The sequence below is a fragment of the Mustela lutreola genome, chromosome 7 (genome assembly GCF_030435805.1).
Source record: "Mustela lutreola isolate mMusLut2 chromosome 7, mMusLut2.pri, whole genome shotgun sequence".
NCBI classification, from domain to species: domain Eukaryota; kingdom Metazoa; phylum Chordata; class Mammalia; order Carnivora; family Mustelidae; genus Mustela; species Mustela lutreola.
Window position 1 is genome coordinate 117,463,708 of NC_081296.1, and position 23,396 is coordinate 117,487,103.

General features: G+C 41.1%; 3 protein-coding genes and 1 non-coding gene across 12 annotated transcripts in view; 3 read left to right on the top strand and 1 right to left on the bottom strand.

Moving 5' to 3' along the window:
• ZBTB1 (zinc finger and BTB domain containing 1) overlaps positions 1–6,117 on the top strand; it is a 31,109-nt gene extending 24,992 nt beyond the window's left edge. The window contains exon 3 of the mRNA XM_059182305.1: positions 4,133–6,117. Within this exon, the coding sequence (XP_059038288.1) occupies positions 4,133–4,169 (37 nt within the window). The 3' untranslated portion in view covers positions 4,170–6,117. The remainder of the gene's footprint in view (positions 1–4,132) is intronic.
• Positions 6,118–6,588: 471 nt separating this feature from the next.
• LOC131837309 (small nucleolar RNA SNORD2) lies at positions 6,589–6,657 on the bottom strand. Its single transcript, XR_009355971.1, has one exon. It is a non-coding gene; the product is annotated as a small nucleolar RNA SNORD2 (small nucleolar RNA).
• A 5,267-nt stretch (positions 6,658–11,924) lies between these two features.
• Positions 11,925–14,586, top strand: HSPA2 (heat shock protein family A (Hsp70) member 2). The gene has a single exon (XM_059182316.1). The coding sequence runs from the start codon at positions 12,325–12,327 to the stop codon at positions 14,230–14,232; it is 1,908 nt and encodes a 635-aa protein (XP_059038299.1). The 5' UTR covers positions 11,925–12,324; the 3' UTR covers positions 14,233–14,586.
• Positions 14,587–20,785: 6,199 nt separating this feature from the next.
• The window catches only part of PPP1R36 (protein phosphatase 1 regulatory subunit 36), a 32,714-nt gene continuing 30,103 nt past the window's right edge, over positions 20,786–23,396 (top strand). For 2 of the 9 annotated variants that reach the window (XM_059182319.1, XM_059182323.1), the window contains exons 1-2: positions 20,975–21,494; positions 21,910–21,974. In XM_059182319.1, coding sequence (XP_059038302.1) covers positions 21,354–21,494; positions 21,910–21,974 — 206 coding nt within the window. In that variant the 5' untranslated portion in view covers positions 20,975–21,353. Of the gene's footprint in view, positions 21,495–21,909; positions 21,975–23,396 lie in introns of all 9 variants that reach the window. The other 7 variants (XM_059182326.1, XM_059182320.1, XM_059182318.1 and 4 more) reach the window with 7 other exon arrangements.

The following is a 23,396-nucleotide window of genomic DNA, read 5'->3' on the forward strand; positions in this document are numbered from 1 at the left end:
ATGTTTAATGTATGAAGTTTGAATATGGACAAAACTTAGAAGAAAGTACATAAGTATTCCAGGGGCTAGTTATAAAATGAAAGGAATTAAAATAAGGACAGACTTTGCTAGGGCAGTCAGAGGATCCATTAAAAGGAAAAAGAGACTGACGTGAAAAATCATACCTAAGTATTGTAGTTGAGAACAAAAATGTGAACAAAATTTAAAGTTGAATAAAAAAATTAACATTTAGAATTGTCTAGGTGAGATTAGAGATCAATTTGATAGGTTAAAATAATATACGTTAAAAAAATTACAGCTATAAAATGCCTAATAAAACAATTGCTGTGAACATGGCAAGGATGAGCCTAAATACTCGAGATGATGCACCAACTTCTGTATTCTAAAAAAAAGGGGGAAGGGAGACTGGTGGTGATTGGCAACTTTGTTCCTGGGGTTAAACAATACTTGTTCCTCTACACTCCTAGTTAAGGAACTTCACATATTTAATAGATCTCTGAAAAATCCTCCCCCACCCCCAAAGAACCAGTTCAGCAGTTAAACAAAACTTTGCCATCATTAACAAAGAGGTAAATTAGTATCAATCAAAAGAAAAACCTGAATGTGTATGTATACACATTGTTGAAAATCAAGAAATGTGGTGTATTTCTTAATTTTTAATGGGTTTTATGAGTTAAATTTTTTCCATTAATCTACTTGATCAGTTCCTCATCTTTCCTTACCCCATCTCCTTTGTAACAAGTGCTTCTTGGTGATAAATGCCAGTGTTGTACAGGCCCCCAACCTAAACAATGCCTAGGATTCCAGGATGCCAAAAAGCTCTGTGGGGCCATCTCCTTGGGAAAGGCCCCCCATCTCCTTGATACGTGAGGTGTAGTGAATGGGGGAGACAGGATGCATGCCAGTGAACTGAATCACATAGGGTTCATATGGGTGTTAAGAGTCTGACGCTGCTGCCCAGATTTGGAAGCCCATGGTCTGTCCATCCTACTAGAGCCCACACTGAGTAATCCCAGCATCCATTTACATAGTGCTCCTTAGGCTCCACTATTGTGCTTTACAATACACAATGTTAATTAACCTCACAGCTGTATGAGGTAAGTATTACTCTGATTTTCCAGATGGGGCACTGAGGTTCAGAGAGACTGGAGTGTTTTTCCTAAGATCACACAGAAATTAAACACTAGAGCTGGAATTTGAACCTAAACCTATTTGATTTATGCGTGCCTGTGCTTAAATCACTAAGCCACATACCTCACCTCCCAAGAGGTACAAAGAAAGGCCTTTTCAGCCTAGGAACACATGTGATCAAGCTCCTATGAAACTCTGTGCTCCATGTTCATCATCTGTGATCTGCTGTGCCTGGTAAGGTAGTGGGTACCTCGTAAACATGTTGGATAATGTGAAAATAGATTAGCTGGAAACGAAACTATTTGAATGGGTCACTTAGAATGATGTTTTAGAAATAATATTGACATGGTTTAATTTTCTTTATTTAAACTTAAACCTTTAGAGGTATTATCAGCCATTTTGGAGGGCCCATTGTTAAGTGCTCAATTAAAAATTAATTTGAATTCAACTTCTCTATTTCTACCTCTGTGACTTTTTTCCCTTCTGTTTTCCCTATTCCTGATCTTTAAGTTTTAATCTCCAACCAATAACCATTTTATTGGTTATGAGACTGATGAATTCAATACTTCAAATCATTTGAAAATATTCCCCCCAAAAAATCAGAGCCCCAGAAGAACCAGTTTCCTCTTTTTGTCTTATTTGTCTTAACAGATGATGTGGGTAAGAAGATTTTCATTTCTTTGGGTAAAAAATAAAATCCCTAATTGCCATATTGTGATTGATTAAATTTTATAGAGTAGTATGTTTGTCTAAAATCAAAAGTTAATTATTCTAGCTATTTATAATTCAATTTACCAAAAATATTTTGTGTTAACTTATACAGTCTTACTCATAAAAGAAATGAAAGATAATGTTAGGAAATGACAGTCATTTATGCATCCTAACCTAGCAGCAAACTTTAAAAAAATGAACATTTAATGCTTTAAGTGAAACAATCCCCCTCCCAATCTGATTTTAACTTTATGATTCTATTGCCTGATTTCTAAAATCTATACAACAGGTTTTACTACCGCTATATTAAAATCTACTACTTTAATGGTCATCTTTCTACCATCTCAATGTTATTTCTTAAGTGAAATGAGAAATGCAAGTTAATGAAGACTCCGTAAATGATGTCTATATAATCACTTAGGTGGCCCACTTTCATTGCCTTCTATCAAACTCAAGGACATATTACTTGGTAACATGGGTAGAGTCTCCTACTCAAACCAGATGAAATTTAGCCACCTACAAATTTATCTGCTGGCAAAAGGCAAAGGTGCAATGATTTAAAATGCAAGGATTTTTGTGTCTGTGAGTATTGGTAAATATGAATATTAGCTAAATGACAATAGCAGCTTGTGAACTCATGCTAATTTTGAATGAATTTAATACCACTTACATGTTTATATTCAGATGCTTAGTTGAGTTTAGCATTTAGAAACTTAAATCCTATTTGTCTCCTTTTATTTAGGAGAACCAAATCATTGAGGTCCTTTGGTAGTGACAGAATTGTTCATTCTTCCTATCAAAATCTACCACAGATCACTAGGGGGCAGGAAGCCTTTATAATTTCTCATTATCTCTCTCATTTGCTGACAAAAAAGATGGTGTAAAGACTGCAATCCAGTACTTGGTTTTGAATTGAATGTACCAATATACTAATCACCATTTCAATAAGAAGGCAGAGGAAACTCTAGAGCCAGGGGGATGACAAATATGTAAAAGACATTTCATTTCAGAATTAGGAATATTAACACTTTTATGTGAGAAAATTTGCATAACCCTCTGTACTTACTATTTGAGAAAGGAATACAGTCAGGTAGACAGCCTATTATTTTAGAAGTTATTATTTTGTTTTTATTGTACTTAAACCAATTGCTTATACTAATCAATCAGTAGAGCTCATTTTTAGATGACAGAAATATAATTGTCCAGATTATGAAAATCATCTTTTCTTTCAAATGCTTATGCATTCCCTAATGTGGGACAAAATATATTTTTTTAAGATTTTATTTATTTGACAGATAGAGATCACTAATAGGCCAAGAGGCAGGCAGAGAGAGAGGGGGAAGCAGGCTCCCCGCTGAGAGGAAAGCCCAATGTGGGGGCTCAATCCCAGGACCCCGGGGTCATGACCTGAGCTGAAGGCAGAGGCTTTAACCCACTGAGCCACCCAGGCGCCCCTGGGACAAAATATTTTAAGAGACAATCACTTAAAAAAAAAAAAATTAGGGTAAAGTGTTGTTGCAAAAAATAAAATTCTACCCTGAATGACGGGCAGTTTAGGAGAGTTATGAACTTAGGAACTGGAAGGAAAACTCCTCGGTGTGTGTATAATGTGTACTTTATTTTCATTTGCAGAGTATACAACATTTACTATTTAAAGAAAACAATGTTAGCTTAATGGGTGAAGGCACTCAGTACAAAGAACATGAAATTTTAAATTTCTTGGATCTTTCAACCAGAGGTTTTCCATTAACAAGTTGAAGTACATTGTGGGGCACCTGGCTGATTCAGTTGGTAGACCATTCGGTGTTTGATCTCAGGCTCATGGGTTCGAGCCCTACCTTGGACGTAGAGATAATTTAAATAGATAAACTTTGAAAAAAAAAAAAAAAGTACATTGTAAAATTATTTGATTTGAGGGAAGACTCTTAATTGCTTCCTTCCTCCCTACTGTCCTCTACCTGGCTGGCCTCCTGTCTTTTCATGTGGCATGTGTCCTACCCATTCTAGCTTGACTCATGCAAGAAAAAAGAAAATGCCTCTAAAGGTGAAGAGTTATATTAGTAATAAGAACACCTTATATTTGAAAGGTACAATGAGTTACATTAAGGAAGAAAGTAAATAAACTTAAGTCTTAGGAACTGTGCTTTTATTCCCATTCTTTGTTGTAGTGATGTCGTGCTGGCCTGGTGCCAAAAGCATTGAATTCTGACCTAAGAATTATGTTGTATCTTGTAGAGCAGTCAACTTGTAATACTATTTTTCTTGAGTTTTGTCTTTTTCTGTGTGGCAGTGGTGAAATAGGGCCTTCTAAACCTCTGGAGAAGTGAGATCTGAATTTGGAGAGGACATGGGGAAGAATCAATCTTCAACAGATAATCTTTAAGTCCAGACCCAGGAATATCAGATCTGAAGTGACACCATCTTTTCTGTCTTCCTGACAAACCTCATCAATCCCAAAAGTTCCAGTTTCAAGGATCCAAGAAAACTCAGTAAAGATCACTTTGGAATCACTTTGCTGTGACAAAATTGATTCATGGTGACTCTCCTAGTATTTGTGGAAAATCTGCCAAAAGAAAAGTAACTAGAATATTCATATGACATCAATGGTTAAAGCTACACTAAAATGAAAATTTATATGCTAATTATCTTCCATGGTCCCTTCTGAAATCAAAGGGCTTGCTAGGCTACTATAAATATATTATAAAGAGATAATAACATATCTGTGTAAACATATAATCCTAACTGAATCACAGTTTATATATTATGAAATATAGTTAGACAGTTAAAAAAATTATACCCCAAAATCTGTAGTTTAGAGTATAAATAAAAAGATGTGGGTACAGAGGAAAAAAAGTGAGACCAATATTTTAACAAGGAAAGATAATCTAGTTATTACTCACTGTAATGTAACATTTGCCTTTCCTCTTTTTCACTCTATATACCAGTCACAAACAATTATTAAGATTAATGAAGTTCCCTTTTAAGCCTGTTAAGCTGAAAGAAAAACAGAAATGGTTATTACTTCAATAGTGGTAGATTTTCATAAAACACGAACAACCAAAAGAATGTATCTTAAGACACATTATTTTCCTCTGAATTTAGCAATATAATCTAATAATGTAGAATGAGTTTCTGTTAAATATATATTCTTGGTATTAATGTATAATACCATTATTTCTCAGCTTTCAAATTTCAAGATAAATTTCAACTAAGTATTGAGTGAAAGAATAATTGCTATGTTTTAAAAAAACTTCCACTAGAAATGAAATGTTTGATGAGATTTTAACCTGGCTTCAAATATTTTTTTATATGTATATGCTCGAACCTTATGAGTCTTAGTCGTATTATTTCCTTATTGTGAATACACTTATAGTTTTACTTCTGGTTAACTGTCTATCCAATTCATTATTATTATTATTTTGTTTCTTATATAATATCATGGTATATATTTTCAGAAATGCTTATTTTATTTTTATGCTTGTTTCTTCAAATGTTTTAAAGAGTTACACAAATCTAACAGTATACATAATAGTATATGCAGAAGTAAAGTCATTTAAAATCTCTAGGTATAAAGTGGGATGATAACTTGAATATTCATTCTACTAATTAGACTAGCAAAAAATTAGATAAAGTTAGTTAGAATGTGATTAGTGGGTATAGGGGCCTGAAGGGAGCAGAGAAATCCACTAAAAACTTGAAATTCATATGAATTCAACTGCTTCAAGAGAAATAAGTTTAGAAAAGTGTTACATTCTAAAAAACAAAAACAAAATTAAAAACTATCGCTAATCTCTGGGAACCATATAAAACTGCAGACTTTTAAAAAGTAGGAAGCAGACAAGATTAAAGATTACTGATAATTAAAGGTGCCAGATCAATATAAGTTGAGATTCAACTAATAATTTTTGACTGACTGGTAGAAGCAGATTCAGAAAAGGAACATGACTTGAATTGTGACTACACTAAACTACAAATGTAAAGAATTACAATAATTATAAGTAATATAAATGCATTCTATAATGTGATTATTTTCTGTATATCAGTATAAAACGGAGTTACTGAGTTACATGGGAAATTTCTGTTAACATTTTTTCAATCCATTGCTTTTACCTAATAAAATTTCCTCCTCTATGTTCAGAAGTTAAACTGTCTGTATATTACTTTTATTTATACTGTATTTTTTTCAACCTGGCTCTTTTACAAAATTGTGTGAAAAGTTATTATTAACTCTTTCCATTCTCTGATACAAAAATAATAAAGTATCTGATACAGCGATTTTTGGTGTTCCTGAGCAACTTAAGAAGTACACAAAACAGGGGTACCTAGATGGCTCAGTTGGTTAAGTGTTCCACTCTTGATTTCAGCTTGAGTTTTGATCTCAGGGTTTTGAGTTCAAGCCCCATGTTGGGCTCCATACTACGGAATGGAGCCTACTTAAAAATAAGAAAATAATTGTTTTAAGTGCACAAAACAAATTAACTAAAATTCCTATTACCAAATCCTGGTTTCTTCTGTATAGAATGATTAGAAAATTACTATCTCATGACAAACACAGATGACAACAATTAATTAGGTTTCCTCACAATATAAAAAGATATATTTATTTTAAAAATCCACTGACATAGTATTTATTTCTTTCAGAGTGTTTATTTTTCAAAATAACTTATTCAGAGAAATAACTTCCTTCTCAATACAATTAATTTTGTTTATTTTCAGGTTAAGAGTTTAGTAAGTTGCCCCCCTCCAAAGTGATCAGCAAAGAGTATTCTCTTCATTTCAGTCCAGTTCCCAAAGATGATTGAGATAATTGCATAGAATTCAGTAAATATTAACAATTACAACAATACTGGGTTGGACTAGTCCACAAGACTATTCTCGAAGTTGATGCTGTGCAAAACTGAAGTAGGCACAATTAGTGTTATTTTCACAAATTTGCTTCTGGAAAAGCCTCTCTTCTAGGTTCCGGTCTTAGCCTTCCATACCAGGAAGTGTCCTCCTGCAGGCCACTGTGTGTCTACAGTTTCTTTAAAGACTTGAGTTTTTCAAGACTTAAAAGAAACAGTGGTGAAATTTTTCCTATAGTGACAGGTGACTGGAGAAATATTTCGTAACAGGGTACATATAAAGAATAGAAGTTGGCAGTATTTATAGAGATCTTCAACTCCAGTTTGCTCATAGGTCCTCAAATTACAGCTGCCAATTAACTTCTCCTCAGGCCAACACTGCTTCCTCAAAACAATCCACAACCCTTTGTTGTTGTGTTTTTAATCCACAACCTTTGTAAAAGTTGTGTCGGAGTAGGAATTGAGAGAATTCCAGAAAATCCATACATTTTTTTCTGTGGTAATTCTGGAAAAATTCATTCTTAGTCTCCTTACGGTAGGCCTGATTACCCAGGTACGAAGTTTTAGACCTAATTTTACTCATCTTTGTATCTCTAGTACAAGTATTTTCAGATTTGAGTTTGTTTTAATTTTTGGTCTCTTAAGTATTATTTAATACAGAAATATAAGAGGTAGGCAGAGAATTTTCCCCTTATACAGGAAAAAAATGAAATTATTATTTCCAATTTTTTGGTTAAATTATGTGCCTTAGGCCACTTTTAATAAACACTGAGCTAGTTAATCACTACTATGTTCCACATACTTTTCTAGGTACTGGGGATTAATTTGAGGGTTTGACATATGTTAAAGCTCTTTTTTCTTCCAGACTGTGTGGACTTCAGTCTTTGGATTTTTAAAAGTATTTTGAAACACCCTACTATTTATAATCTGCCAAAGAGATTTTCTTTGTTGAAAGTCAGTAGTAATTTCTATATAAATAGTAGATTAGCAAACTTTGTTTCAATGGTATGTTAATAGTCAACCTTTAAAAATCATTGTAGGGGCACCTGGGTGGCTCAGTGGGTTAAGCCGCTGCCTTCGGCTCAGGTCATGATCTCAGGGTCCTGGGATGGAGCCCCTCATCGGGCTCTCTGCTCAGCAGGGAGCCTGCTTCCTCCTCTCTCTCTGCCTGCCTCTCTGCCTGCTTGTGATCTCTCTCTGTCAAATAAATAAATAAAATCTTTAAAAAAAAAATCATTGTAAAAGTACAAGAAAATTTAGAAAAAATACTGATAATCCTACCATCTAGAGATAATAAATTTTAATCCAGGTTTTGGATCCACTCTTAATATATTAAAGATTGTCCTACATACAAAATATGAAAAAATAAAATAAAATAAAATATGATACAAAAGTCTTATATCTTATTTTCCCACTTAATTATACCAGAAATGTTTCCTATGTCATTAAAAGTTCTTATACACAATGTTATGGCCACATAATAATTCATCATAGGAATGTATTATGCTTTACGTAATCATTGTCTTATTGCCAGATATTTAAGCCACTTCCCTTTTGTTATTGTTGTTATTATAAATAATATACCCATATGTTCTATTATTTCCTTAGGATAAATCCCACAAAGATTAATGCTAAACGAATGGTATGATCATATTGAAGGTAAAGAAAAAAATGTTGTCACATTGACCTTCAGAAAGACTGTACTAATTTATATTCCCACCAGTAGCATTTCCCTCTTTTGCTGCACCATTGCTGGTGTTGATGAATATTATTCGATCATAAGTTTGCTAATTTGATAATATTTAATGGGCTGTGTTTTATTTTTTTAATATTTTTTATAATATTTTATTTCTTTATTTGACAGACAGAGATCACAAGTAGGCAGAGAAGCAGGCAGAGAGAGAGGAGGAAGCAGGCTCCCCGCTGAGCAGAGAGCCTGATGTGGGGCTCCATCCCAGGACCCTGGGATCATGACCTGAGCTGAAGACAGAGGCTTTAACCCACTGAGCCACCCAGGCGCCCCATGGGCTGTGTTTTAAATGAATTATGAACCACAATCATCAAAAAAAAAAGAACAAATTTTTTTAAAAAATTAATATAAACAAGGAACAATATAAAAATTCCAAGAATGGGGACGCCTAGGTGGCTCAGTCACTTAAGCAGCTGTCTTAGGCTCAGGTCATGATCCCAGTGTCCTGGGACTGAGTCCCTCATCTGACTCCTTGCTCTGCAGGGAGCCTGCTTGTCACCCTGCCTCTGCCTGCCTATGCTCTCCCTCTCTCTCTGACAAATAAATAAATAAATAAATAAAATCTTAAAAAAAAAAAAAGAATTCCAAGAATGGTCAGTATATGGCAGTGTTCTAGGGCTGCAAATGTTTATTTCATATAAAATGAAAATGCAAACACTGTCTTTTTGGGAAAAATTCAGATGCCATATGAAGTATAAAACATACGGGGGCACCTGTCTGGTTCAGTTGGTAGTGCATGTGACACTTGATCCTGTGCACATGTTTGGGGTAGAATTTACTTTTTTCAAAAAGTATGAAGTATTTACTAGTAATTACTAGTAACTATGCATTTAGTACACAGTTACTATACAAACCTTTCTGTTCTGAAGCTGTAGTTTTAGTGTTTGTAAGAATTAGCATGTTTGCTTTTATGGAATCTTGCTTTGCTTGAAGTGTGTGAGGGCTGTCTGAATACAGTTCTGATGAGTTTGTTTCTCACTGTTTGCTTTCACAGTTGTAACTGTAGATAGAGACCCTGTCTCTAAATTACACTGTATCATCAGTTCTACAAAGAATTCGTATTGCTCTCTCCAGCGGGCTAATGCCGCTTCCCTTTTTACATAAAAAGCAAAATTTCCAAGAATAAAATCAAGAGATTTGTACTCAAAATTTAAGACAACTTTAATAGGAACTTTTTGGTTTTATCTTTGCTTCCCTAATATTTTCTTTAAAAGTTTTCGTAATCCAAAATTTTTTAACTTTTTTCTTTTAAGTCTTTTTTTTTTTTGAGGTGCCTGAGTGGCTCAGATGGTTGTGTCTGCCTTGGGCTTAGGTCATGATCCTAGGCTCCTACAATGGAGCCCCAGCATTGGGCTTCTTGCTCTGAGCAGGGAGCCTGCTCCTCCCTTTCCCTTTACTGTTCCCTCTGTTTGTGCTCTTCCCCTCTCTCTGTCAAATAAATAAAACCTTAAAAAAAAATAGTTTTTTAAAAAAAAAAAGATCTTATTTGAGAGAGAGAGAGCAAGCCACCACCCACGCACCCACGTGCCTGTAGCAGGGAGGGTTAGAGGGAGAGGGAGAGGGAGAAGCAGGTTTCTAGATGAGCAGGGAGCCAGGACCCTGGGATCTTGACCTAAGCAGAAGTCAGACTCTTAAAGGACTGAGCCACCCAGGTGCCCTATCACAGAAAAAGTGTGCTTCACTCACAGAAAAAGAGATGGGAATCCTGGTCGAAACCAACACTATTTAGCCAATGGGATTAACAAATAAATAGCAAATGTGTTTTTAAAAATTGGAAATGACATACACTAGATAAAAGAAACTTAAATTATTCATTGATTGATTTTACAGGATTCTGTCAACATTACTTCTTGGACACAGCTTTGTGTGTTTCTTAGACAACCACTTTTCTCCAGCACTGTCTCACACAAAGTCTGATACAGGCCATGCAGTGTTATTAGCCTTCTTCAAAAGAGGCCCCGCCCCCTTCCCATAGCCTCAGGAAAAAATCATGACCCCTAAAGCTCTTAGGTGTATCCTGTCCACCGGAAGAGACTATTTTTTGTTTGTCCTTCTCCTTGAGTGACACTAACCTTCTGTACAGAACTTGTGTTTGCCTCAGCACGCACTGCTCTTATCCTTGCTCAAACTACAGTCCATAGCAAGAATGCCTTTCCTCCCCTCTTCGCTGTGCCCCGGTTTCCAGGAAGCCTTCACCAACACGCTCTCCCCAGTCTGTGGGAGAGACTTTTTTTGTGTTCCCACAGCACTCCTCTCAAATTACCTTTATCTTTTTACCAGAGTCTTAACCTCGTAAAAACTGACCGTTTTGTCTTTTCACGCTCACATAATAGGTACCTGTTAAAGCTCATTGAGTGAATGTCCCCAGCTTTCCCCCCATAATGGGAAGCGTTCTCGCCGTTTTGGTCACAACAATTTCGTTGTTGTCATCCTGCAGGAGCCCTGTCAGCTGGTGCCAGATGGTACCCCCAGACCTATTCTCAGGGTCTTCCTAAACGTAATAGAATGCGTTACGCTCCTTTTCATCTTCCTACTCTGAGGGTTTGAGGTCTTTGACCGAAGTTCAGCATAGTTAACAGAATCCCATCCAGTTGAACTTGGTCATAAAACAGGACTCGGTCAGTAAACACGAGTGCGTGTGAGAGAACCGTGTGGGGCGTGAGCCTGATATTTCACGGTGCTTCAACGTGCACGTTTTATGATTAATTTCTAGATTTTCCAGCGAAGAACTCAAAGCGGCGAATAAAGCACCTGAAACGGAAAATAAGGAAAGCAGTGGAGACGACAGGGAGACGAAATCAGGAAGCTTAGAGGGGCAGGACAAGCCGGGAAAATGGACAGAGGTGGAGAAAGTTTAAACCCGGGGAGGACGACTCGCAGTCGCTTCCCAGTCTCCACTTTTGCAGGCCGTCCGCGCGGCGCGGAGAAACCTCCCGCCTCTCTGGGCGCTCCCCCGGGCTCCTGTGGTCCCCGCCCGCCACGCAGTTTTTCATCAGGCGCTCACACCCACAGAGACGCAGCAAAGCACGCTAAGTAAAATTCCAGGAGGCCGACCAGGAACTTCAAAGGCGTTTCTTTTTGTCCCCGCCTGCGGGGGAGCCGCCCTCACGCCCAGGCCAAGCCAACTCCATCCAGCTCCTTCCCTAGGCAGGGTGCGGGCGGAGGGAAAAAAGAAGGCTCTGGCCCTATTTCCTCGGAGCAGCCGACTCTAAAGGAGCTGCCCCGCCCCTACGTGCTAGGTTAGTTGGGACGCTCGTCTTTGAACTGTACTTAAGGCCTTAGGAACTGAGCGAACCGCTCAGGTGATTCCCCTCTCTGAGCTCCCCTTCCGCGTCTCCTCCCTGTACCACGCCCCAACCCCTCCTTCCCCACCCGCTTGGGAATCCGCGCTGCTCATTGGTTGCCTGCTCTGCCAATCCATCGGACATTGACGAATCCCGCCTTAGGAAAGGCAAAGATCGAGCTAGAGCGCTTACACCTGGCGCAGGGGCGCGAGCCTAACGCCCCTTAGCTGCAGGCGGAGCGCGAGGCTGGGTGGTCAGAGGCTGCCGGGGAGAATTGAAGGGACCCTCATTTGCATAACGGCCGCCCGTCGCCTCTGAGCCCGAGCCGGGGTCCCGCCCCTCACCCAACTAGAAATCTGTTGGGCTACGGGCGGGTCACTCCGACCCAGGCAAGCCTGTGGCGGGCTGTCCTGGGAGCGGATTGGCTCCGGGAGTTTCCAGAAGGCGGCAGGGAGGCGGCTATAAGAGCGGGGAGCCCAGCGAGGGGAGCGGGAGATAGTGTTGGCGCTCGCGGTGTCTGGTGCGAGGCGACCGTTAGTTGACGCCGCAGATTTTCGGTCCTAGGTGCTTTCGCCTAACGTCGCCTGCCTATCTTTCAGTCAGGATGTCTGCCCGCGGCCCGGCTATCGGCATCGACCTGGGCACCACCTACTCGTGCGTGGGGGTCTTCCAACATGGCAAGGTGGAGATCATCGCCAACGACCAGGGCAACCGCACCACCCCCAGCTACGTGGCCTTCACCGACACCGAGCGCCTCATCGGCGACGCCGCCAAGAACCAGGTGGCCATGAACCCCACCAACACCATCTTCGACGCCAAGAGGCTGATCGGACGGAAGTTCGAGGACGCCACGGTGCAGTCGGACATGAAACACTGGCCGTTCCGGGTGGTGAGCGAGGGAGGGAAGCCCAAGGTGCAGGTGGAATACAAGGGAGAGATCAAGACCTTCTTCCCAGAGGAAATCTCCTCCATGGTCCTCACTAAGATGAAGGAGATCGCCGAAGCCTACCTGGGCGGCAAGGTGCAGAGCGCGGTCATCACGGTCCCGGCCTATTTCAATGACTCGCAGCGCCAGGCCACCAAGGACGCGGGCACCATCACGGGCCTCAACGTGCTGCGCATCATCAACGAGCCCACCGCGGCGGCCATTGCCTACGGCCTGGACAAGAAGGGCTGCGCCGGCGGCGAGAAGAACGTGCTCATCTTTGACCTGGGCGGCGGCACCTTCGACGTGTCCATCCTGACCATCGAGGATGGCATTTTCGAGGTGAAGTCCACGGCCGGCGACACCCACCTGGGCGGCGAGGATTTCGACAACCGCATGGTGAGCCACCTGGCGGAGGAGTTCAAGCGCAAGCACAAGAAGGACATTGGGCCCAACAAGCGCGCAGTGCGCCGACTGCGCACCGCCTGCGAGCGAGCCAAGCGCACCTTGAGCTCGTCTACGCAGGCGAGCATCGAGATCGACTCGCTATACGAGGGCGTGGACTTCTACACGTCCATCACTCGCGCCCGCTTCGAGGAGCTGAACGCTGACCTGTTTCGCGGAACCCTGGAGCCGGTGGAGAAGGCGCTGCGTGACGCCAAGCTGGACAAGGGCCAGATCCAGGAGATCGTGCTGGTGGGCGGCTCCACCCGAATCCCCAAGATCCAGAAGCTGTTGCAGGATTTCTTCAACGGCAAGGAGCTGAACAAGAGCATCAACCCCGACGAGGCGGTGGCCTACGGAGCTGCGGTGCAGGCGGCCATCCTCATCGGAGACAAGTCAGAGAACGTGCAGGACCTGCTGCTGCTCGACGTGACCCCGTTGTCGCTGGGCATTGAGACGGCTGGCGGCGTCATGACCCCACTCATCAAGAGAAACACCACGATCCCTACCAAGCAGACGCAGACCTTCACCACCTACTCGGACAACCAGAGCAGCGTGCTGGTGCAGGTGTATGAGGGCGAACGGGCCATGACCAAGGACAATAACCTGCTGGGCAAGTTCGACCTGACCGGGATTCCCCCGGCGCCCCGCGGGGTCCCTCAGATCGAGGTCACCTTCGATATAGACGCCAATGGCATCCTTAACGTCACCGCCGCCGACAAGAGCACCGGTAAAGAAAACAAAATCACCATTACCAACGACAAGGGTCGTCTGAGCAAGGACGACATTGACCGGATGGTCCAGGAGGCAGAGCGGTACAAGTCGGAAGATGAGGCCAATCGCGACCGGGTCGCTGCCAAAAACGCGGTGGAGTCCTATACCTACAACATCAAGCAGACGGTGGAAGACGAGAAACTGAGGGGCAAGATTAGCGAGCAGGACAAAAACAAGATCCTCGACAAGTGCCAGGAGGTGATCAACTGGCTCGACCGAAACCAGATGGCAGAGAAAGATGAGTATGAACACAAGCAGAAAGAGCTTGAAAGAGTGTGCAACCCCATCATCAGCAAACTTTACCAAGGTGGCCCTGGCGGCGGCGGTTCTGGAGCCTCCGGGGGACCGACCATCGAGGAAGTGGACTAAGCTTGCACTCGAGTCAGCGTAAACCTCTTTTCCTTTCTCTCTTTCTCTTTTGTTTGTGTTTCTTTGAAATGCCTTTGTGCCAAGTATGAGATCTGTTGGAAGTCTTTTCACTCGGTGTATGCATGGGAAAGGAAGGATGCAACAACTTAGTTTAATTATAAAAGGTTAGTTCTGAAGTTTGATTTTTAAAACCATTATTTGAGGTTTCTCTTTAATGCGTTTTGGGTGTTTGCTGACTTGAGCATTTTTGAGTAGCTTAGTTTGTGCATGGAGATTTGTTTGAGCTGGGAAACCTGAAGTTTGCACATAAGTTCTGCGGAAGCTTGGTAACAATAAAATATATAGAAGCTTGAATTGTTTATTTTTATGTACTACTTTAAGACTAAAATGAACATTGCAGTTATGTTAAGGACAGGCTTTCTTTCTTTTTTTTTTTTTTTTTGCAAACAAATGCATAAATACAGAGTTAAAGTAAAGCTGAAATTGATCTCAAAATCACAGTCTTGGAGTTTTCAATTTTCCCTTCTCACAGTTTTACCCATGTTATTAGTATGAGAGGAAATGTATCTAACTCAGTCTTGTCTAATTCTCAGATGAGATTTCCTGCTTTGAATTGCCAACAGCTTTTAAAAAGGAGAAGACCTGGGTAAACTTTCCTCCTCCTTTTAATAAAGAAACCAGACTCCTAAGCCTTGGTTTAAGTGTTCCAAGTGAAAATCCACCTGAATATTCCAGCAAAATACAAGCCGTATTCTGGGGTTAAGTATGAAATGATTCTTTTTCTAAACTAACAAAGGCTGGGGCGGGAGTTGTTCTCTGATAATAAATAGCCTGACGCAGTATGAAACAAATTGCTTTTTGTGGCATGCCAGTGCTTGCGACAAGAGCCAGCAGGGCAAACTTTAAAGTCACTTTATATTGAGTCCAATTTAGTCAAACTTGTTTTAACTTTAATTCTCTAGTGAAACAGCTTAACTTCTGAGCTTATCCAAATTCCATAAGGATAGGTTTTCAACAGTTACAATTACTTGGGGATAAAGGGAGATAATGATTTTTTTTTTTTTTTTTTGATTTGAGAATCACAATGCTTTTGCAATACTTGCCTTAAATCACTAGAATAGATTTTTTTCTTTTTCTTTTTAAAATACTTGTTTTAAAGATACATTTATTTGGGGGGGAGGAGGGGCAAATGGGAAGAGCGAGACAAACCCAAGAAGTCTGTGCTGAGTACAGAGCCCTATGTGGGATGTGGGATTCAGTCTCATCACTCTGAGACCAGACAGGAGCTGAAACCCGGAGTCAGCCACTTAACCAACTGTGTCATCCAGGTGCCCCAGATACTCTTTTCTAAAAGACAAAACTGCAAGATAGTCCAATATTTTGTAATATACAACTTGTCCATTTTTCTGTGTATCTGATTTGAAATTGTTACAGATAAGAATACTGGAAACTTTTGGGTTGAGCGTCCTGGGCTTAAGCTTTAAAATGCACATCCTTAGGAGAAGGGGGTTCCTATTTGTATTTCTTAGTGGAATGTCATTTCTACTTTGATCTGATTTATTTAAGGGGAACTTGGGAGAAATTCAGTAAAGCTAATTGGAAAATGCATGTTAGCCTAATGTTTTCACCACATATGGACATTTTGATACCTCTATTCAATGTAGATGTGCTTCATGTTGTTCATAAGCTAACAGTGCATTATAGATGCTGTGTTTTTAGTAGTGGCCCTTTCTGTATCATGCAGACATTAATTTTTGAAATGATATAAAAACTAGAGAACAAATTAGCCTAAAAATACTGAGCTGTATAATGACCCTCTCACACAAGAGCTGACTCTCATATACATAAGTATTTTATTTTTTAAGCAGAGTCATTTGGGTAGGTGGGAGTGAGATAAAAAGGCAATTTTGAATTGTTCCAAAACTTAAAATTTTAAGGTAATTGCTCTTTACACTCTGAAAAGCTAATGGTAACTCCATTTTTTTGGTGCTAGTGCCACTTTGGTAGAAAGTTTCCAGCAAGGAATCATTAAGGTTGTTTAATTAACATAAATTAATGTCACATAAATACTTGACAAACTACCTTAGTATTAATAGAATCCAATGAATACTGGATTTAGAGTGATGATTTTTTTTTTAACATTTTATTTATTTATTTGACAGAGATCACAAGTAGGCAGAGAGGCAGGCAGAGAAAGAGGAGGAAGCAGGCTCCCTGCTGAGCAGAGAGCCCAATGCAGGACTCGATCCCAGAACCCTGGGATCATGATCTGAGCTGAAGGCGGAGGCTTAACCCACTGAGCCACCCAGGCGCACCTAACATGAATTTTTACCAAGACAATGCTCATTCTAGTAACCTTTTATTAGTCCTTTATTTGTTGAAAGTGTTTATTTCTTGCTCTATTTTTTTTAAAAAATATTTTATTTATTTATTTGACAGACAAAGATCACAAGTAGGCAGAGAGAGAGAGGAGGAAGCAGGCTCCCCACCGAGCAGAGAGCCCGATGCGGGGGCCCGATCCCAGGACGCTGGGATCATGACCCGAGCCGAAGGCAGAGGCCTCAACCCACTGAGCCACCCAGGCGCCCCTATTTCTTGCTCTAACTTCAAAATGTAATGGAATCTTTCTGCAGGTGCAATTTGGTATTAGTATGATTCATTTTAGACCTTTGTTCAGAAGAGATTAGTTTCTAAACTCAGAAAAATGACCACTGGTAGTTTCTTTGACTATCCTATGGCCTGGCCTCTGGTAACTTGCTATAACAGGAATATCAATTTATGTAGATACTTCATTTTCTGTTATTCTGAAAACTAATTTGTAAAACTCCTGGCCTTCTTGAGTGTTTTTAATTTAATTTTGTCTTCTCAGATTTAGATCTGAATTTTGTGAAGATAAAGCCACCAAAGTAGCCATTCAGTGTTTCCAGGGGTCAGTTGAAACTGGTAATTGGATAACTCCTGGGAACTCCTTTACAGATGTTAGATCAGACGTAGTCAAATGACAATGGAAAAAGTACTTGAAACTAGGATGAGGCTAAATTACCACTTAAGGAATAATTAACATCACTTGAACTTGAAAGTAATGTTATACTAGGGCCTAGTGGTCTGGACTAAAGCTAACCCAATACATACAGAATGCTAAGGGATTAGAAAAGAACATTTTTCAGAATGGGCACTTAAATTTTACCTAAATGTCTAATATAGCTGTCTCTGTTTTAAGGCAATAAATCCAAACACCTGCCAAAATAAGACCTAACAGGTTGTTCATAGTATTTGAGAAGCATGAAGTTTTAAAACAAGCTTACTCTAAATTTTTGACGGTATTAGTTTGATGTATATAGTGGTAATTCATTAACATTTGTCCATGAGGAGATATTAATGCTGTTCACATCTTTAAATTTAATTATTCACCTGCACAACATGTCAAGGAGACTTAATGAGAATTAAGAATTGAATGTAGTTTATAAAAGTTGTGCTGTGAGGCATGTTCCCTTTGCTTTTGAACACTGGAATTGAAGTTTTAAAGAATCGCAAATCCATATATCACAAGTCAGTTGCTAAGGCAATATATATGTTTCGGTTAAGGAACAACAGGCATATTCAATTGCTTCTGTATAACGTCTAAATAGGAATGAGTTTTGAAGGATTATCCTTAACCACTGCAATTAGATACAGAAAAATTATACATTCCTTAAAAATTATGGATCTTTAGAGATAGCCCTTGGAATACTTTAGGGTATATGCAGTGCTGAAATTTAATAGGGTGATAGTGTTGAAATGTCCTTCCTCTAGAACAAATAAATCAGGGGCGCCTGAGTGGCTCAGTGGGTTGAAGCCTCTGCCTTCAACTCAGGTCATGATCCCAGGGTCCTGGGATGGAGCCCCACATTGGCCTCTCTGCTCAGCAGGGAGTTGGCTTCCTCCTCTCTGCCTGCCTCTCTGCCTACTTGTGATCTCCGTCTGTCAAATAAATAAATTTAAAAAAAAAAGAACAAACCAAGAAGCCTTGGGCTCTTTCCTCTTTCAGTATGATTAGGTGGAGATTAGATAAAAGGAGTTGATAATTCAAATACTGACATTGCCATTTTCTTAATATGTTATTTTATTTTATTTTTTTTAAGATTTTATTTATTTATTTGACAGACAGAGATCACAAGTAGGCAGAAAGGCAGGCCGAAAGAGAGGAGGAAGCAGGCTCCCTGCTGAGCAGAGAGCCCGATGCGGGGCTCGATCCCAGGACCCTGGGATCATGACCTGAGCCGAAGGCAGAGGCTTTAACCCACTGAGCCACCCAGGCGCCCCAATATGTTATTTTTTAAAGGTAGAATTATAATACTTTGAAAGTCTGTTTTCATAGTATAAACATACATTATATTCAGTTAATGTCTTGGGCCTAAAATCTGAGACCAGCAACTTAGTTTTATGTTACATGCTCTTAGTTATATGACCTTGAGAAGTTTCTCTTGGGCAAAAAAAAACAACAAAAAAAAACTTACAGGACACTTGAAATTAAATATTTAGACAGTACCTTTATCCCTACTTTACAACATCATGAATTGTTTTCTTTCTTTTTTTTTAAACTTTTTTTAAAAAAATTTATTTGAGAGGGAGACAGTGAGAGAGAACATGAGCGAGGAGAAGGTCAGAGAGAGAAGCAGACTCCCCGTTGAGCTGGGAGCCCGATGCGGGACTCGATCCTGGGACATTCGGGATTCCCAGATCATGACCTGAGCCGAAGGCAGTCGTCCAACCAACTGAGCCACCCAGGCGTCCCGTGAATTGTTTCTTTTTTTTTTTTTTAAGATTTAATTTATTTATTTGACAGAGAGAAATCACAAGTAGATGGAGAGGCAGGCAGAGAGAGAGAGGGAAGCAGGCTCCCTGCTGAGCAGAGAGCCCGATGCGGGACTTGATCCCAGGACCCTGAGATCATGACCTGAGTCGAAGGCAGCGGCTTAACCCACTGAGCCACCCAGGCGCCCCCATGAATTGTTTTCTTAAAGGGAAAATTATATTTCCATTTTAGATGATGAGATTCTGATGTCATCTAAACTAACTGGTAAAAAAATCTCAAGAAATGAATAGGTCACTTTTTAAATAAATAATGACTTAGAGCCATAAAAACCATCTTTTTTATTCCCTTTTTTGTTAGGGTCTGGTAACAATAGTATAAGATGGCCCCTTGAGAGCTACCAAAGTTTTCCTATAAATATTATGTCCCTCTAGCACAGGTAGAATAACTTGTCCTGTAACTTTTATGTAGATTACTGTTTTCAATTCTCATCTCTTACTTTCTTAGTTTTGTACATTAGACAACAATGGTGAAGTAGAAAAGATCTTTGGTTTTCTATTAGCATTTCTTCACTCACTGGGATAAACTGAAGAAGTTGACCGAAGTGTGATCTTCCGGACATTGGTGGTGAGGTAAATGGATTCGTTCTGAAGTCCTTGGTGTTTCTCAGGTCTTTATAGAGCATTAGCTTATAATTTCCCCTGTCCTCCTCACCCCAAGTTACATACATTGTGAGGTGAAAAACTCTTGGTGACTGAAATGCTTTTAACTCCTATTTCGAGTGAGTCATCTCATGTAATAAGTCAGTCCTGAGGCCACAGGTTCAAAGTCCCACTGCCAGTGTATATAGGTGGGCTTCCATACATCTGAACAGCAGTCCGCTGAGTGGAACATGAATCCAGCGGATGTTTTATACTACTGTAACCAGTGATTGTTTGTTACTAGGTAGTGGAGGGGGGCTGCCGAGAGGGGAAGCAGCCAGATGGCCATTGCCATCTTCTTTTTTTTTTTTTTTTTTTTTTTTTTTTAAAGATTTTATTTATTTATTTGACAGAGAGAAATCACAAGTAGTCAGAGAGGCAGGCAGAGAGAGAGAGAGGAGGAAGCAGGCTCCCTGCTGAGCAGAGAGCCCGACGCGGGACTCGATCCCAGGACCCTGAGATCATGACCTGAGCCGAAGGCAGCGGCCTAATCCACTGAGCCACCCAGGTGCCCCCATTGCCATCTTCTTAAAATTGATGGGAATATAGTTAATATTTACTGAGCATCTCTTAACTAAGCTGTGGGGATAACAAAGGCAAAATATATCAGGCATTCTCAATCATGCAGTGTTATCTAGCATTGCTGACATCAGTGTTGGAAAAAGACAAGGAAAGTCAGTTGGAAGAAATTCAAAGGATTTGAAAAGTGAAAGGCATAAATGTAAAAATATAATGGAATACTCATTGACACAAAGCAAGTTTCTTTGCTTTAAGCAACACTAATTTTGAGTACTTTAGGGTGGTGCTTTACACACATTACTCCTTTAAAAACCTCCTAACTCCTGATTTAGGTATCTTCATGAGATCAAAGTAGTCTTGCCCTGGGTAACACATCTAAGTTATGCAGCAGAACCAAGTTACGAAAACATTTCCCCACGCATCCTCCCCTAAACCTCCACCGACCCGACCCCTCCCCATCACCTATCTAATCCCAAAAACCAATTAAGTGGTTTACTTCACGGTGGGAAGGCCATGAAAAATCGACTTCTACAGAAATAACCCCCGGGCAGCTTCACTCTGCAGACGCCTACAGGCCCCCGAGGTAGTCCAGGGGGACGGAACCCGGAGGGCCTGGGAGCGGGGAGGAGCGGTCTGCCGCCGCGGGGTGCGCAGCCCAGCCGTTCGCCAGCGCGCCCACCCGCCAGCCAGTGCTGTCCGCGGGCGGAAGCAGGGGCCCCCCCTCCCCCCCTGCGGCAGCCCTGGGGCCGCGGTTGCCGGCGCTGGCCGGTTCCCTGGGAGACCATGTTTGCGGGGCTGGGAGCGGACAGGCATCCGGTGCCGGAGTTTTACTCCCGGAGAAGGCGGTGGGACCCGCCGACCGCTTCCCTGCCGGAGGTGAGTACGGCCTAGGTCGCTCTCACCCCCGAGGCCCGGGCACGCCTGCCCCGCCGTCCGGTCCCCGGCCCCTGGCTCCCGCGGCGGCTCCTCCTGCCGCCGCCCTGCCCTCAGCCCCCGAGGCGAGCGGCACTGCGATGGACGTGGCCTAATTTGCCTACAAAACCGAGACGTAGAGAGGTGTAATCAGCCAAAGGTCAGACTGAGTTCTGGCTCCCTACCGAGGTATTTGGATGTTTATGAAAGTTCCGCCTCAGCACCTCGAATTGGTTGGCTGTAAAGTCCATAGCCCTCCCGCGCGGAAAGCCGGCCCGCCCCGGGTGGATCCCCGGCCTGCAGAGGCTGGCGGCTTGGTAGCTCCCACTGCGGAAAGGGTAAGCTTGTTCTTAGCCTACATCCCCTGGAGGGCGGGGTTGGTGTTAGAGCGCGCTCCTCTGCGGGCGAGTCGTATCTCCTCTTCCCCGCGGAGGCTCCCTGGGTGTCGGTTTATTGCGGGCTGAGACCCAGTTCATCAGAAAATCGCTCTGATGAGCCTTGGGCTACTAGTGCGGCCTAATTGAAATGTCCTTCCTTCTCTTCCATTTTTCTACTGAAACTACACCTGAACACAAAAAAGGATAAAATCCTGGCTTCAGTTAAACAAAAAAAAAAAACCCGCATTACGACACTTGAAGACTCTACATCCTTACTGAATAAAGTGCAACAAGTGGGAATTGTTAAACGTTCATTGTGACGTGTATGTACTGTAAACTGAATTTTTAATATTTGCTGCAACATTTCATTTTATAGCAGTTGGGATTGCGACTGGGGATGTGGTACTGGAAAGATGAAACCAGAACTCTTGAATTCAGAAGGTAAATTTTATTAAAACTTTATTATAGCTTTTATAAAAATTACATGTGCTTGGGGTAAAAAAGAACATCAAGCAATACACAGGAGTATAATGAGCAAAATAAAAATCTGCTGAAATCCCACCATCTAAAGAAAACTATTTTGGGGAGCAGCCTTCCAGGTACCACTTTCTGATAACATATATCAACTGCTTCCTATGTACCCACTGTGCTAATCAGTTTGCCTACCTTTTGAAAAAGCTGTGTGTTCATCCACTTTTACAGATGAAGAAACTGAACTCAAAGAGTTAAACAATTTAAAGAAAACTAAGTGACTTGGCCAAATCACACAGCTCACAGGTGACTAAGATGATTAAAATCTAGGTCTGTTTAACTCAGAGTCCATATATATGTGTATATATGTATATATATATATATATATATATATATATATATATATATATATTTAAAGGCTTTAGATATTTGAGAGAGAGCACGAGCAGTGGGGAGGGGCAGAGGGAGAGAGAGAAGTAGACACTGTGCAGAGCAGGGAGCCCAACGGGCTCCATCCCAGTACCCTGGGATTACGACCATAGCTGAAGGCAAATGCTTAATGGGCTGAGCCATCCAGGTGTCCCAAGAGCCCACATTCTTAACTACTTTATAAAATTGCCTCTTGGAGTTACAGAAATACAGTTTTACATTAATGAGACTGTACTATACTTGCTGTGCAATAGACAGTCAATTCTCCAAGGGAAAATTATTAAATTAGAAAAAACTGATTTTAATCTCCATTGAGAAAATACTGACTATGAAAAAGTGAGTAACTTGGGATGTGTGGGTGGCTTAGTCGGTTGAGAGTCTGGTTATGAGAGTCTGGTTGAGAGTCAAGTTATGATCCTAGGGTCCTGGGATGGGGTCCTGTGATGGAGTCCCATATTGAGCCCCTGCATTGAGCCCTGCATTGGGCCCCCTGCTTATTAGAGAGCCTGTTTCTCTCTTTCTTCCTGGCTTGTGCTCTCTGTTGGTATCTCTGTCTCTCTCTCTCAAATAAATAAAATCTTTAAAAAATAAAAAAAAGTGCATAACTAAACAATACTAGCCACTGTCTGCTGTGTACCTAGCATGTGCCAGAAATTTGCATGTTTTGTGGTTCTTAAATAGCTGTGGAAAGTGAGAATTAATACCTCCATTTTATAGATGAAGAAACAAGGCTCAGGGAAATTAAGTGATCGACCCAAAGTCAGCCAGTAAGTACCAAAACTGACATTTTGAACCAGGTTTGTCTGATGCCAAAGCCCTTCCCACCATAGATACACTGTCTTCCTCCTATAGACCATAAGCCCCTCAGTGGCAGGAACTGTCTTACTCATCTTTGTGTCACCAGGAGCTGTCTACAAAACAAAACTTTGCAGAGTACACCCTTGCTAGATGTTTACTGAATAT

Bases quoted from the DNA above. Each gene is read 5' to 3' on its own strand.
- HSPA2 (XM_059182316.1), top strand. From the start codon at position 12,325: ATGTCTGCCCGCGGCCCGGCTATCGGCATCGACCTGGGCACCACCTAC.